This window comes from Venustampulla echinocandica (assembly GCF_003357145.1).
Source record: "Venustampulla echinocandica strain BP 5553 chromosome Unknown scaffold_6, whole genome shotgun sequence".
In the NCBI taxonomy this organism is placed as follows: domain Eukaryota; kingdom Fungi; phylum Ascomycota; class Leotiomycetes; order Helotiales; family Pleuroascaceae; genus Venustampulla; species Venustampulla echinocandica.
Window position 1 is genome coordinate 157,771 of NW_022474211.1, and position 15,051 is coordinate 172,821.

Here is a 15,051-nt window from a genome sequence, read left to right on the forward strand (position 1 = left end):
CGGGAGTGCTAACCCAGCCCGTTCTGCGATACATCCGACCTAAACGCCGTTCGCGTACAGTATGCTTCTTCGTAGTCGCCAGTCCATCATCTGATATTGGTCGTTCATGGCTGCACGAACGTACAAACGTTCAATAATCAAAACACTATAGTACATCCTCCATCCAAACATTGGCTGACATTCCACTCAGTATCCAGGAGGATTGATCCGTTGTGACACCCTGGTCCATTTTGGTAGTTCTAAGACCCAATCAGTATAATTCCGGGCTCCTACGAGTTCTGGGGGATGCTCACTTCGGATGCTCTTCCTGTACTTCTTCTCCTTACGATCGAATATCGTGTACTTGTCTTTGGGTACCATCTCCTGCTCAACAGGCATCTCCCCCTTCCATCTCTCCACTGCCTTCGTTGTAATACTCTGCTTCGCCAATGCCTTATCAAGAGTCGCAACTACGGAATCGACAGCCCGTAAACGTTTGCGTTGTCGCGCTTTTTGGAATTTCGAGAGCCGCCATGGGATCTTCCTAGAATGGGCATTGCAGTCAGCACACAGCTCGCACAAACGTAATTCTTGGGGAGAATGGAAATCACATACCAGAGAAGACCCCCAGATAGAGCATTTGTAGGCCTGAATGCTCCGAACATTGTGTGTGGTTTGGTGTTTCTGGGCGAGAGGTGCAGTCGTTGAAGCTCGAGAATTCATTCCGGCCTTGCCAAGCTATTTTATGCCAACCAATCAAAGTCCATCTCTCGGAACCTCCACCAAAAGCTACTTCGTAAACATCAACGAGACAACCCAACTGGAAATAAAGTACCGATTAAGCACGATGTCGTATTACTTTGCTATAATCGGTACGCAAGATAACCCCCTCTTCGAATACGAGTTTGGCTCTTCGAAACAAGGCGGAGATGGCGTGGCGCGATTCCCAGAGCAAGCTCGACATATGAACCAGTTCATCGTGCATAGCAGTCTGGATATCGTGGAAGAGGTACAATGGGCCAGTGGCCAAATGTATAATTCCCCTTCTTAGTGATATTTTAGGTTATAACTAACCCTGCTACAGGTATCTCAAATGCATTGATCGCTTCTACAATAACTACGTCTCTTGCTTCATGACCGGTGGAAGTAAGACCCCCCTTCCCTCCTATTACGCCAAATCTATCCTAAATCTGCGAGTACTAACGCGGCATGTCCTATCTAGATGTTAAATTCTTCCTACTTCACGCCCCTTCCCAACCTGCCTCGTCGACTGCAACCCGAGCTAGCACATCCATCGCTGCGAATCCGACAGCCCCGCAAACAGAAGAAGCCATCAAGCAATTCTTCAACGAGATCTATGAAAATTGGGTTAAGACGATAATGAATCCGTTTTATCAGGTTAATATGGAGGTGAAGAGCCCGGTGTTTCGGAGTCGAGTTGCTGCCGCTGGGAAGAAGTATCTATGACCGGGAAAGCTGTTGGATGCCACTTTTATGGATGCAAGGAGGAGCTGAAGGGAATGGTCTTGCACGCTTCCAAAGAATATATCCTGCGGATACAACGCTTGGGGCTGCCCATATATTCAGAGACCGGCGACCGGCGCCTAGTGAGGTGGTCTGGCGAAGGCACAATAGGGCGTCAAGGGACTGGGCCTGCTGAAAGGGCATGGGGGCTTCAATTCTCGGCCCGCATGAAATAACAGTGGCGGAACGAAGGATCAGCTGGATATAGCTTTCCCAAAGTCCCTGTGTGGCGAGAGGCGCCGAGAGATCCAGGGAATTTAGATAACAGCCATTTTCCCTTCCCTTATTTATGAGTCAGAATTCGTTCCGGTTATGGGACTCATATTGTGCAAGGACTAGGCAGCAGAAGTTGAAAATATAGGCATTCATACTCTACGTACTAAATATTTACGTGGCCCAATGCCTGTCAGCATGGCGTTTCTATACAAGCTATGTTATTGACTCATAATCATCGGGAACACGTCAGTCTGTAAAATGGGGCGATGCGATGCCAGCGACAGACACCTAACACTACAATGGATGGTCAATTACTGCAATAATACAAAGTCACGGTAGCATCATAGGGATCAAAGATAGCTTAGTTGGTATTATGGTCTTGTGTCATTTCATTGTTATGATCCCTATGGACAATTCATCGAGTATTCATCCCTCCTTCCAGACGCCCACGTCCAGACCAGGAGCCCAGCCAAGCCCAAACGCCGAAAGCAACAGATACAAATAGCAAGAGCCATAAAAGTCCACCCAAAGCCCAATCTGCGAGAGAAATTCCAAACACGTACAATTCCAGAAGCCCCTCCCGTAAACAGGATGCTAGACCGTCTGCATGAGACTATCAAAAGGTTTACTGAAAAGTGTTGAGATCAGATTGGGCGCGATCAGCGCTAAGAATGCTTGTTGATTAAAGATGGAAATATAATGGGCGAAACCCTCCCGTAAACAGGATACTAGACCGTCTGCAGTAGACTATCAAAGGTAACATATGCCCATAGAGAGCCATCAAGAAACAAAAGCCGTCGTCGGATTGCAAGATCGAAAGATTTGAATGGACGTAGATAGTGATGTGTGGGAGATGAAGAATTTAACCACCGAAACCGTAGAGGGTACGGCCTTGGCGCTTGAGGGCGTAGACAACATCGAGGGAGGTGACTGTCTTGCGCTTGGCGTGCTCAGTATAGGTGACGGCATCACGGATGACACCCTCGAGGAAGGTCTTTAGAACACCACGGGTCTCTTCGTAGATCACTGAGGAACATATGTTAGTACCGCTGCAAGCAACGACGCGTCGGAAAGGGTAACTTACTGGCTGAAATACGCTTGACACCACCACGACGCGCGAGACGACGGATAGCTGGCTTGGTGATACCCTGGATGTTGTCACGAAGAATCTTGCGGTGACGCTTGGCTCCGCCCTTTCCGAGACCCTTTCCGCCCTTTCCGCCTATTAATGAAGCACGTTAGTATAATTCAAATGAATGATAAAATGTGGCGATGCAATGGGGAAGAGTGTTGTTGTGGAGGGTTGATCGCGATTGGTCAGAGCGCCAAAGCGCGTCGATGAAGCTATCCCCAACCTTCCGATGGGCTGAAGTTGGTGGCAACGACCACAACATCGCGATAAACGCGATGCAAAGTAAGGAATAGGATCAATACTTACGTCCAGTCATATTGAAGTAGGTTTAGAAGGATGTAGGAGGTGTTTTGGTGATGATATCACGCGTTGTCGTGATGGAAAGTGATGAAAGTGTTGATGTTGTGGCTTTTGGTGACTTAATTGAAAAGAGCAGAACGGACTGGGGGAGACGAAGTTATTTAAGTTGGGTCGAGTGATTGCAGAATGTCGATGGCGCTAAGCCCTTCTCGGCTGCTGAAACTACTTGCCTTTTGACGTCGAGAAACAGCGGGCATTTTTAGCTTTCAATAGCCGAGAGCGTTGCGTTGATTCAGCAAGAATATAGCACAGGCTCTGGCAAGTCCCGATTGGGAAAGGCGTGGGCGAGTGAGTAGTGGAGTGATTGCAGCCTCAGGCCAGCATCAAGCGACGCGACCAGAACGCCCTTAAGGCTTAAACCTCATCACAACAACGCGACTTGGTCGACTCGACTTCTCGACTTCGGGCTACCAAACCTCATCTAGCTGATATTGTATTGTTACACGGCGGTTGAGGGATTATAAGTTCTTATTTATATTCGCAATCCTATGTTTGTATTTTCTTACCAGACCCACATCTAACCATCCGTCTTGGCTGCAATGCTGGTGTAAGGTAGTTTTTCAAAACCCTCAATAGCACCACCCGGCATGCACTACTCAACTTTGAGCTTGTCATAGTTTCTATTCGCGAGTATAGGTATTATACGATGGCTTGCTTGACTATTCAATGCCCAAAGCCTGAAAGTGGTCGGCTGCTTTCCCTGCCTATTTCCGACCAGAAATGTCACTCGGTCGCTCTCTGCCTCGCTCTGGCTATTTGTATCAATTCATCATGGACATTTGTACCTGCACCAATGCTGTTGTAGCTATGATTTGGGAAGGGATGCATGCGCTTCTATCCGTGCAAGGTATTCTCACCTTAAAAGGCACATCAATTATTAATAGGTTGGAACTTGATGGACTCCCTTTGTGTAGTCTCTGTTGAAGACATGATATGCTGACTAATATACTCGGGGTGGTGGTCACCCCTTTTCGAGGGAGTGATATCACGTGATCACTGTGGCATCTTGGAACCTTGTAACCCGATGAGTTGAACGAGAGGTAGATAGCAGTAATGACTATGCAGTATAAAAAGAGCGTTTCGAAGGATACCGAGAGGGGGTTGTTATAGACTATTTACCGGTTTTTTATTAGAACGCCTTTAAAAGTAGATATCACGATTCATATCGAAGAAACATTATGCTTGTATCCTTCATCACGATTTATCTATCTATAGACCTCGGGCCTCTCGTATATCCTCCGTATTATGAAGTTACTCTTCCACATTTAATTCTTAGCAGCCAAGAATAGAGAGTCGATAAGACTGCTCTTAGCCTTTCCAAGCTCCAGCACACTTACTACCTCATCATCAATATTCTCAAAGAAGCGAGCTTTATCCCACGTAGGCTTCCACCCCAATTTGAAAGCATTGTCCACAATAATGTTCGCGCTAAGATTTCGATCAGCCATCATGGCTCTCTCTACTAAGCGAGGAGTACTTACCTCGAGTTGAAAAATATTTCAACGAAGACCTCTGGCACGCCTGTTGCCTCCGCAGCTGCTTCGTCGCTGGTCCATACCTGTGTCTCTGAGCTGGCCACTAGCCCACGAGCTTCCATTGCAGCCGCAAGACGGCCCAGTGTCTCCCACCATGCCATTTCGTGGGCGATCGCGAAATAATGGCCATGCGTTCCATTTGGAATGGTATCTCCGGATCCTTGAAGGATCTTCTTGACGATCAGTCCGTATAGTTCTGTCAAGTCGGAGATGTGTACGCCTGCAATGTTCTACAAAAGAGTTAGTCTTGAGTTGAAGCGTTTGAAGGTTTGCTTACTCTATCCTCAGGGAATTTGGAGACGGATTTCTGTTTGATGCTGGCTTGTACAGCTATTGGGAATATCACGGAGAGTTGGTTCCATTGCCCTTTGCCTTTGCCGTCTAGGGAAAACGGTTAGTCTAGGTGAGATATCCGGAGAGCAGTTTTTGGAGAGGTCCCTACAAACTGTGGAGGGTACGACTATGAAGCTGGTTATCCCCAGCGCTTTGGCAGTTTCAGTGATGGTAACGTCGGTCTTTGGGAAGTCAGAGTCAGCGCATGTCGTTTGAGAAAGGGGTGATATTACCTTCCGGAGAGAGAAGGAATCCGCGAATTGCTTCTCGGTCTCGAAAATTGGACCGGAATCTTTCATGACGCCTTGTGGCCAACCGGTCTTCGGACAGAATGCACTCAATCCCGAGGTCTATGATGAGGTTAGTACCCTACCAATGTGAACCCCATGCTTTGCATGCGAAGAACCTATAACTCACATGTATGAAGTAAGCCTTACTTCCGCTTGCCTTCTGCTGCTCAGCTAGCCCGGCAAGAAGATTAAGTGCCAAGGTTGGGTCCAGGGAGCTGGCAGTGTGGATCACGATGTTGACTATAATCCCATCAGCTACGGATAATTTCTCTCTTCAAACACATCACCAACTCACTGTTATGTTTCACGAGGCTTTCTACGACAGCCTTCTCGTCTGTGAGGTCTAGCTGAAGCACGTTGATGCCCGACTCTGATAGGAGCTTGGCTTGCTCATCGGATCGGACTGCAGCGGTTATACGGCTTCTCTTGAGCACTGGACTACTGCTGGATAGAAAGTCGGCGATGATGGAGCCGCCGCTGGAAGTAGTTAGCGTTTTGATGTGTTGGTGAAATTGGGTGAGATGTACACGTAACCAGCTGCGCCAGTGATTAAAATATTTGAGCTCATTGTACTGGTGATTTGAAATTGCTGAGTAGCGCGATGAGAGGAATGGTGTTGTGAATGTAAGGTAGAGTGTATTCAGTAAGGGCAATGACAACAGAATAGCAGAAACCATCTTGTACTTATACTTTCTTTCTCGTCCCACGACCGCAGCAAATGTTCTCTTGTCTCTAGGGATGATCGCAAAGCATGATTCTTACCAACTCATAGATACCATAAGGGGATGTTTCTAGATCAAGAAAGGTCACATTGGTAATTTTCGCATTGGTCATTGAGTCAAATGGCATAAGATGTCCCTACGTTGAGTTTATCGTTGGCGTTGACTGACTTGATTGGCGCATTTTCACCATTCATTCGGAGCACCCGAAATCTCCGCTCCGAATTGTTTCTGTGGCTTCCCCGCAATCTCGTCGATCTCTGCCTAAAACGTAGGATTTTATTCGCTTGATTAATTCGTCAGCGAGATTCCGCGATCTTGCAATCTCAGATGGAACGATGAATTACTCACCAGGCTCGAATTGAACCGGAGGCTCCGAAGGCTCCGTTCGGGAAGATTAGATCTGACAACAGTAGAGGTCAGGAGGGGCGAGAGCTACACAACTCACGTTGAGAATGACAAAGCTACAGCATGTTTTCTGGATAGAAAAGTGTATATAGGACCCCTGACATAGGACTTAATTTTCAAACATCATCATCTCATCTCGAATTCCTTGTGTACCTCAAATACCTCTATCCAAACATGGCAGCAAAATCCCCAGTCATGCTTCTTCTCGGTTTCGGCCCTAACGTTGGGCACCATGTGTCTGAGGCCTTTGCTGCAAAAGGCTACATTGTCGCCCGCGCATCTAGGAAGATAAAGGAGGAAGAAAGTACTGCCACCCAGATCAATATCCCCATCGACTTGTCCGATCCAGAGTCTGTGATTGGAGTATTTTCAAAGCTCAAAGATACACATGGTATTCCAAGCGTCGTTGTTTATAATGGTACGAGCAGCTTCCACTATCTGAAACTCATACCACATTTATACTGACGGTCAAGCAGCTGGTGCAGGCATTCCACCAAACGATGAGAAGGATCCCCTCTCCATTCCCTTGGCGAACTTCACTCGAGATCTAAACATCAACACAACCAGCGCTTTTGTCGCAGCACAACAAGCCGCCTTGGGCTTCGCACAACTCTCTCCCACAGCGTCTAAGACATTCATTTTTACCGGAAATATATTAAACACCACGACTATTGCATCGCTATTGAATTCGGGGGTTGGAAAATCAGCGACAGCGCACATCATCCAGTCTGCAGCCATAGCGTACAAAGATCGAGGATACAAGTATGTAAACCACCCTTTGCTTATGATGTAGTCTGACTGAAACTTTACAGATTCTATTATGCTGATGAACGAAATGCCGATGGCTCGCCTGCCTTCCACAAAATTGACGGAGCAGCTCATGGGGAGTTGTATACGCATCTTGCGGAGGGGAAGTCGCAGGGCCCTTGGCAGCAGACTTTTGTTAAAGGGGTGGGATACAAACACTTTCCCTCCGCCTAGGGTGGAGAGTGGACCTGAACATTCTTGGGAGGAGGCGCATTATTTCTGATTGTCAACGTGTCGTAAAGAGATCAAATGCGGGTGCAGGAATTGAAGTAATGTTCTTGTGGTGGTTGAGCTTTAAGGCTTCCTTCCTTTCGGCAAGACGGAGATCATGCGTCAGACGATGATTAAGCTGCAGGGATAGACAAGATCAGATAAGCCGCAAGCTTTTGGATTACCAATTCATTTCCCAGCTTTTCAACTTGTCCATTATTACAATCAAAGCGTTCTATTAATGCTAAGGAACTCGTGAGAGATATCGCTAAGCCGGATCTCATGCGTCAGTGCCTATTGTCTAATGTACGTCGATCTCTAGTTGAAGCAAATGAGGTTCTATCACTGTTTGTAGCAGCATGGCGCATCTAGCTTCGTTGCCGGAGGACCAGACTAGATTAGAGAGGGCGGTCATGGTCACCAGGGTCTCGGCACCTATTCTTCCTACGTATAGCTCATTACTGACTATCTTACAGGCATGCGATACATGCAAAAAGAAGAAGATACGTTGTGATATATCCCGAGATAGTTGTACCCAATGTATAAAGTCCAATATCACCTGCACCTTCAGCCCAATCAAGGCGAAGAAGGGCCCGAGGAGACCACCAGGGTACGCATTGAATCCGCAATCACGTGAAGTAGCAAGACTAAGTAGTGATAGATACAAGCATGTGGAAAAGCTTGAGGAGAGACTGAAGAGGATGGAAGCTATGTTGCAGAGCGAATTGAGGAGTCGGCCCGCTGCAAGCGACGTGGAAGGAGAACAGTCCGACGCGGATCTACCCAGTGACTATATTGGAACTCGCCCAAGCAGAGCATCACCAGAATCGCAGCGCATACGGAAGCGTAAACGGAGGACCTCCATTGGGAGCCTTTCTGGCTTGGCCTCGAGCGCTGAGCAGCATATTTCAGTCTCGCCTCACGAACGTACAGCCTCTACTCCTACCACTCTCTTTGGGACATTCAAACTGACCAGTTCCAGCACACTTACCCTCGGCCGCCGTCTTAAATCACAGACCTTTAGATTGGTCACTCACAGGAGCCTCTCCAGTTACCCTCAGCCGAGAAATCAAGCCACTCCCAGGACGGGATGAAGCCCAACTCCTAATTCAAGAAACCTTCTCATGCTTCAACTCGGCGTTTCCTATCTTCGACGCTGCAACTTTCCAGAAAGCCTTCGAGTCGAGCTATGAAAATAACAATCACGATACCCCGGCCTGGCGGGCATGCCTAAACGTAGCTTTCGCCCTCGCGCATCGCTTCCGCGCTATGAAGACTGGGAACAGCAAAACAGAAGACGTTCACGCCTGTGGCTATCTTCAAAACGCTTTGGCTTTAGTAGGAGAACTCTCAATGCTCACAAACGAGCTCATGGCTGTGCAAGCACTGCTTGGCATGGCTATCCTGCTGCAAGGAACGCCGAATCCAGAGCCAGGCTCGATTCTGATATCGATAGCAGTAAAACTTGCACAGGGCATGAAGCTCCATCGGCGGGGCCACCAACTTGGGATCGCCGCTGCTGAGATGGAACAGAGAAAGCGTGTCTTCTGGCTTGTGTATATCTATGATAAGGATATCAGCATACGTACACATAATCCTCCAGCTCAAGATGACGACGATATGGATGTCGACCTACCTATCGAGACCATCGATTTACACCACGACCGTCTTAACGAGGTCAATTTCTATAATAATCATATTGGAATGTCTATCATTCAAGGTCAAATCTACAAGCAACTCTTATCGACACGAGCCCAGAAATCCCCGGAGATCGACCGACTGCGCACCGCGAAAGAATTGATCACTACGCTAGAAGCCTGGAAGCAAAGTATTCCAAGCATGCTTCCCATCGAAAAATTCAATACTACACATGAAGCGCCTAGCTTTTTCATCTTGCTACATAGCGTTATTTTGAAGTTCACCTATTTTCACGCGTTGGATACTGTGCGTCGCCTAGCTCACACAGCCGATCTCGATGCGTTGTGTCTTGTAGAGGCGCGAGAGTCGATGCAGCTTCTCCAGCTACTACCGCAGGGTGACTTTGCTCACGTTTGGCTCCTTCTAGATATCATCATATCAGCTTGTACTCTCATGCTGACACATGTTATTTCTGGTCCAACAACTACACAACATGAGCTAAAAGATTTAGAGCTGGTGGAACCTGTGTTCACCTTGCTAAATTTCCTCAACGATACCTCGAGGGCTCAAGATGTGGCGAAGATGGCAGAGTCCCTCAGAGCTTTAAAGAAAGAAGCAGAGGTGGCTAAAAACGCTGCAGAGAAGCATATTCGTGTTGATGAGGCGCCAAGAATAGGAAGTAAGAGCATACGATCATTGGAAGAATTTATTGGGAGAATTCAGGAGCTGAGCTCAAAGAGATGTGCGGAATTTCGAGCAACAGGACTTCGCGGTGAGTGAGGTGGGTTACGACTTTAGCCTCACTTTCAAGCAATACTTTTGCATCTTGAGAATAATGTATTCGCCGTACGTACTTCCTGGGGAAGGTTACGACACCTCAAGGCCCCCTAGTATATAATAACAGTGGCCTTGAATCTCTGGTGCAGAAGCCGTTGAATGGTCGCCAGGTAAGCTCACCTTATTGCTTGCCCTCGGGAATAGAATGCTCACCTTCGTGCCACTTTCAGATTAAAGATCTCACCTCCACAGCCCATGCCTTAGCTCTTCAGGAGGGAGCTCAGGTGACTCTGTCTCATCTGGAATTTGCAATTGAAGCAGGCGAGGACTTCGAACGTGATGTCAACGGCGCAGGGTCAACAGAAGCTTTGAATGGTTATTTCTAGCAGGATGAAAACATCCAGAAGGGTATAATTTGAGCCGTTCTCCAATATAAATAGTGTTTTTAGCCTCGCGAAAGTCTGCCAGACTGTAAATATGGATTGTGCCTCGTTTCTCTGGGTTCTGTTTGGTGATATTCTCGGCCACGGAGGAACGCACGTTGATGATGAATATATAGGCAGGCACTGTGCCATCCCTAATCAATTTTCTGCTTTTAGAAGACTGCAGGTCGCGTGGGTGCCGTATATGGCTCCCCGTGTGCGTTAGGTCTCTCATCCCATTATATATGAGCCCTCCCCTCCCTGAATAACACCTTTCGAACGAGAGCCCAACCGTTGATCATCCGTTTGGTGTCCGAGCTGCCATATCCGAATATCTAGCCTCAAATCTTAGGCTTTCATTTATTTTCTATTGTGGCCATCATGAAATGCGGGGAGACCGCGAGACCAACTTAAAGGTACAGTACAGATATACCCCTAGATGCCGATGGGGGCGCATAGTTTAAAGCTGACTAATATATCCGGGTTTTCATACTTCCACCCCAAAACAACTGGAATAGTCGCTCCACTACGTCGTAACTGCAGCTTCATCTTTCAATTGGCTAGTTGCTATCGGCGGCATTTATTTCATTAATACTTCACTTGCGGGTTGCCCAATCCCGGGTTCAGCTTGCAGCTTCTCTATCATCCAACCTCTACGAAGGAGAGGCGAGAATGTCTGCATTTTGCGCTATGGCATAATTTTTGCAATTTTTGGCACTTCTCAATGTTTATTGCCTACTAGAAGCCGCCTTGCATCCATTCTCATTCCATTTTATTGGAGTCATCGTTGATCTCTCTCCACCTCTCTGAAATTTTACGAGCGCCACCTGCTTTTCTGATTTTACTGGTGCCCTTCCATAAGCTATACCAACAACCTCGAAGAATATGCAGGAGTTCACCAACGACGAGAACGCCAGGGCGTCTCGGATCCATTGGACCGACGTTGATGTTGAAGCCGCTCATGCAAGACCTCGAACCCCCAACCGTCGCTCAAACTCTCCTATCTCTATCAATAGCCTACATAGCAGACGAGCTTCCATTGACCCCGCATCGGCGCTTCCAATCCAGTACAGGACCGTGTCATACCAGATTGCCGAATCAAACGAGAAAGCCGGAAATGAGACACGGAAAGCAAAGGATTCCGCGACAAAGGGTATGTGTGCTTTTTAAGCCCTAGAATTAACTGTCTGATAGCTGCGTAGAACTCTCAAATCTCGACTGGCACATTTTAACCCCAAATGAGATTTATACCCGATTATCTAGCTCTCCAACCCAAGGACTATCATCAGAGCAGGGTAAACGGCGCCTTGCAGAATATGGAAAGAATATCCTCTCTCCGCCAACAACCCATCTCTTCCAGGAAATTTCTGGATACTTCTTTAAGGGTTTCGGAACCATTCTTCTCATTGGCTCTATACTCGTCTTTGTATCATGGAAGCCGCTTGGACAGCCGCCATCTCCGGCAAATTTGGCACTTGCTGTTGTTCTCCTTGCTGTATTTTTTATGCAGGCGGCCTTCAATGCGTGGCACGATTGGTCATCTTCGAAAGTAATGGCGTCCATTAAAACTATGCTTCCGGTTAGCAGCCTAATGCTTCGAGATGGGGGACAAACCACTGTTGCTGCTACCGATATTGTCCCTGGCGACGTTCTATTCATCAAATCGGGTAATAAGTTGCCAGCTGACGTACGTTTTGTTCAAGTATCTTCGGATGCAAAATTCGATCGCTCGGTTCTCACTGGTAAGACTACCCATCTCAATTGCAAACATTTCTCTAACAGATTGATAGGCGAGTCACTCCCTCTTCAAGGTTCTGTAGATAGCACAGATGAGAACTATCTGGAGACCAAGTGCATTGGTCTTCAGGGCACCCACTGCATCTCTGGTAGCGCGGTTGGTGTAGTTGTATCCACAGGTGATTCCACAGTCTTCGGCAAGATTGCCAAGATGACGAACACTCCTAAAACGGATTTAACTCCGCTGGAAAGAGAGATTATGAGCTTTGTCATAATAATATGTTCTAGCATGCTTGTTATGATTGTCTTGGTGGTAATTATCTGGTAAGTCCTGATTTCTCTTCTCAAGCTTTAGCTGCTCACCTCAGCTCTCAGGGCGGCCTATTTGCGAAAGGAACATCCAGACTGGATCAATGTTCCAACATTGATTGTAGATTGCGTCTCCGTTGCTATCGCTTTCCTACCCGTGGGGCTTCCAGTCGCACTAATTGCATCCCTCACTATTACGGCCAATCTTATGCGCAAGAACAAGATTCTTTGCAAGTCCCTTAAGACTGTGGAGACCCTTGGCTCCGTGAGTGTCATCTGCTCAGATAAGACTGGCACGCTCACGAAGGTATATATACTGTGCAACTTGATCCTATATGAAACTAACAGTTTGCTAGAATAAGATGTACGTAACAGAGTGTTCAATCGGACCGCAAATTATGGGCCTCCAGCGGGCAAGGGACGAGATGGTGTCGGGCCGGAGTGAAGGAAGAAACTTCAACGCCGTTGACCAGTTGCGAGCCATAGCTGGTCTATGTAACTCGGGGGAGTTTGACGCTTCTACAACCCACCTCCCTTTACATGAGCGAAAAATCAATGGAGATGCAACAGATCAAGCCGTTTTGAGATTCTCTGAATCCCTCAGTTCTGTTTCAGACCTCCGACAGACATGGAAGAAAACGTTCGAATTAGCTTTTAATAGCAAGAACAAATACATGATTAGGACTTTAGAGCTTGCCGACCGGAATGGCTTAAATATCGCCTTGTCTGCAATAGAGGCTGCTTCATTTTGTCCTGGGGATACGTAAGCCATTTCCAGCGTGATATTATCAATCATTTTCTAACTAGAAAATAGGCTTTTGACCATCAAAGGAGCACCTGATGTTTTGATCGGTCGGTGTACGAAGTACATCACTCCCGAGGGCGCCAGCGAGATTCTGGACAAGAATACCATTGCCAAAATCGAAGAGGTTAAGGACCTATGGTCATCTCGTGGGAAAAGAGTCATCCTTTTGGCAAGGAAAATGGTTAGCAAGGAGCAGATCCAAGGGCCGGCAACCTCGGCTCATTATGAAGATGGGGTCCTTCATCATGCCCGATCTGGCCTAACATTGGTTGGTCTGGTTGGCATTGTAGATCCGCCCAGAGATGAAATCCCTTCAGTTATTTCAACGTTAAGGAGGGCTGGGATTCGGATCTTGATGGTAAGAAATCTATGGCAGTTCGAATATAACAATACTAATCACTTTAGGTCACGGGAGATTTCGCTCTAACGGCACAAGCTATTGCAGTTGAGTGTGGAATTATCTCAAACCCGCCCCACCTAGTCAAAAGTGTCTCAGACCTTTTGAGAGATAATACCCTACCAACCACAGACTCCGGATCTGAGAAGGTTAATGCCAATGCTATGTCTCCCCTTAAAACCTCCATGGTTATAAGTGGCCCAGAGATGATGACTCTGAACAAGTTCCAGTGGGACCAACTATGCAGATATGATGAGATTGTCTTCGCTCGCACTACGCCCGAACAAAAACTACGTATCGTTCAGGAGTTCCAAGGGAGAGATGAAATAGTTGGCATGACCGGAGACGGTGTCAATGATGCACCGTCACTTAAAGCCGCAGACATCGGCATAGCGCTTGGCAGTGGCAGCGACATTGCCATCGAAGCTGCTGATATGGTCCTTTTGGAGTCCTTCAGTGCCGTTGTTGAGGCTGTGCAATACGGGCGAGTCGTGTTCGATAATTTAAAGAAGACAATTGCATATCTCCTGCCTGCGGGATCCTTTTCGGAAATCTGGCCAATAATGACAAATGTTGTCTTTGGTCTTCCGCAAGTCCTATCGTCCTTCTTGATGATAGTCATTTGCTGCTTCACCGATTGCGCTGCTGCGACTGTCCTGGCATACGAGGCCCCCGAAGCTGATGTACTCCTTCGAAAGCCTCGCAAGCCTAAGGTCGACCGGCTCGTAGATTGGCAGCTAGTGCTGCAATCATATGGGTTCATTGGGGTTATTGAAACCCTTACCTCATTCGCTATGTCATACTGGTATCTCCAACGAAACGGCATTCCGTTTTCGGAACTTTGGTTCCGTTATGGCAGTCTTCCCGACAGCATTGATCAAGATTACGCGGATACCAAACTTGCAGAAGCGTCCAGTATATATTTCGTCAACCTAGTTGTAATGTAAGACTTCCTTTCCTCTCCTAATTGTTGCTCCTTTGCCCTACCCACCCCCAGACTAATATCCTAAACAGGCAATGGTTCTCCCTAATGGCCCTCCGCACCCGCCGTCTCAGCATCTTCCAGCACCCACCCGCTTTCAACAAAGCCACGCAAAACCTCTACATATTCCCCGCCATAGGCTTCGCTCTCATCATGGCTATATTTTGGCTCTACGTTCCACCCTTACAGGATGCCCTAGGAACGAGTCGTGTCCCTGTGCAGCATTTCTTTCTACCCGCTGCCTTTGGAATTGGCCTTTTGGCTTTGGATGAGGCGAGGAAGTGTTGTGTTAGGCGATGGCCTGGGGGGATCTTGGGAAGGCTTGCGTGGTAGATTGAGTTGTGTTTGCTTTTGAAGAGGATCCGTCGTGATGCCTCAACGTGCGCTCATGCGCTCATGATCTCATTAACTCAATTGTCTATCCCACTTACTACAAGGACAGCTTTTACTATCAGGATAATTTACACAATA

General features: G+C 47.4%; 6 protein-coding genes across 6 annotated transcripts; 3 read left to right on the top strand and 3 right to left on the bottom strand.

Moving 5' to 3' along the window:
• Window positions 1-186: 186 nt before the first annotated feature.
• On the bottom strand, window positions 187-644 carry BP5553_07482 (54S ribosomal protein L31, mitochondrial; the record flags this gene model as incomplete). The annotated part of the gene is made up of 2 exons (XM_032016105.1): window positions 187-523; window positions 595-644. 2 exons carry the CDS (start codon window positions 642-644, stop codon window positions 187-189), a joined length of 387 nt encoding a protein of 128 aa, XP_031867336.1.
• Window positions 645-826: 182 nt separating this feature from the next.
• Window positions 827-1,446, top strand: BP5553_07483 (putative Trafficking protein particle complex subunit 2 protein TRAPPC2P1; the record flags this gene model as incomplete). The annotated part of the gene is made up of 3 exons (XM_032016106.1): window positions 827-1,011; window positions 1,064-1,125; window positions 1,202-1,446. The coding sequence occupies 3 exons, from the start codon at window positions 827-829 to the stop codon at window positions 1,444-1,446; spliced, it is 492 nt and encodes a 163-aa protein (XP_031867337.1).
• A 1,135-nt stretch (window positions 1,447-2,581) lies between these two features.
• BP5553_07484 (uncharacterized protein) lies at window positions 2,582-3,167 on the bottom strand (the record flags this gene model as incomplete). The annotated part of the gene is made up of 3 exons (XM_032016107.1): window positions 2,582-2,745; window positions 2,804-2,941; window positions 3,158-3,167. The coding sequence occupies 3 exons, from the start codon at window positions 3,165-3,167 to the stop codon at window positions 2,582-2,584; spliced, it is 312 nt and encodes a 103-aa protein (XP_031867338.1).
• Window positions 3,168-4,476: 1,309 nt separating this feature from the next.
• BP5553_07485 (Uncharacterized protein) lies at window positions 4,477-5,937 on the bottom strand (the record flags this gene model as incomplete). Its single annotated transcript, XM_032016108.1, has 8 exons — window positions 4,477-4,639; window positions 4,693-4,976; window positions 5,024-5,127; window positions 5,189-5,261; window positions 5,313-5,429; window positions 5,497-5,609; window positions 5,665-5,846; window positions 5,897-5,937. The coding sequence occupies 8 exons, from the start codon at window positions 5,935-5,937 to the stop codon at window positions 4,477-4,479; spliced, it is 1,077 nt and encodes a 358-aa protein (XP_031867339.1).
• Window positions 5,938-6,670: 733 nt separating this feature from the next.
• Window positions 6,671-10,314, top strand: BP5553_07486 (Uncharacterized protein; the record flags this gene model as incomplete). Its single annotated transcript, XM_032016109.1, has 8 exons — window positions 6,671-6,914; window positions 6,973-7,258; window positions 7,309-7,447; window positions 7,990-8,123; window positions 8,175-8,440; window positions 8,496-9,923; window positions 10,043-10,098; window positions 10,159-10,314. 8 exons carry the CDS (start codon window positions 6,671-6,673, stop codon window positions 10,312-10,314), a joined length of 2,709 nt encoding a protein of 902 aa, XP_031867340.1.
• Window positions 10,315-11,235: 921 nt separating this feature from the next.
• BP5553_07487 (putative calcium-transporting ATPase) lies at window positions 11,236-14,913 on the top strand (the record flags this gene model as incomplete). Its single annotated transcript, XM_032016110.1, has 8 exons — window positions 11,236-11,503; window positions 11,553-12,092; window positions 12,141-12,411; window positions 12,463-12,703; window positions 12,753-13,159; window positions 13,211-13,559; window positions 13,607-14,541; window positions 14,613-14,913. The coding sequence occupies 8 exons, from the start codon at window positions 11,236-11,238 to the stop codon at window positions 14,911-14,913; spliced, it is 3,312 nt and encodes a 1,103-aa protein (XP_031867341.1).
• Between the last annotated feature and the right edge of the window lie 138 nt (window positions 14,914-15,051).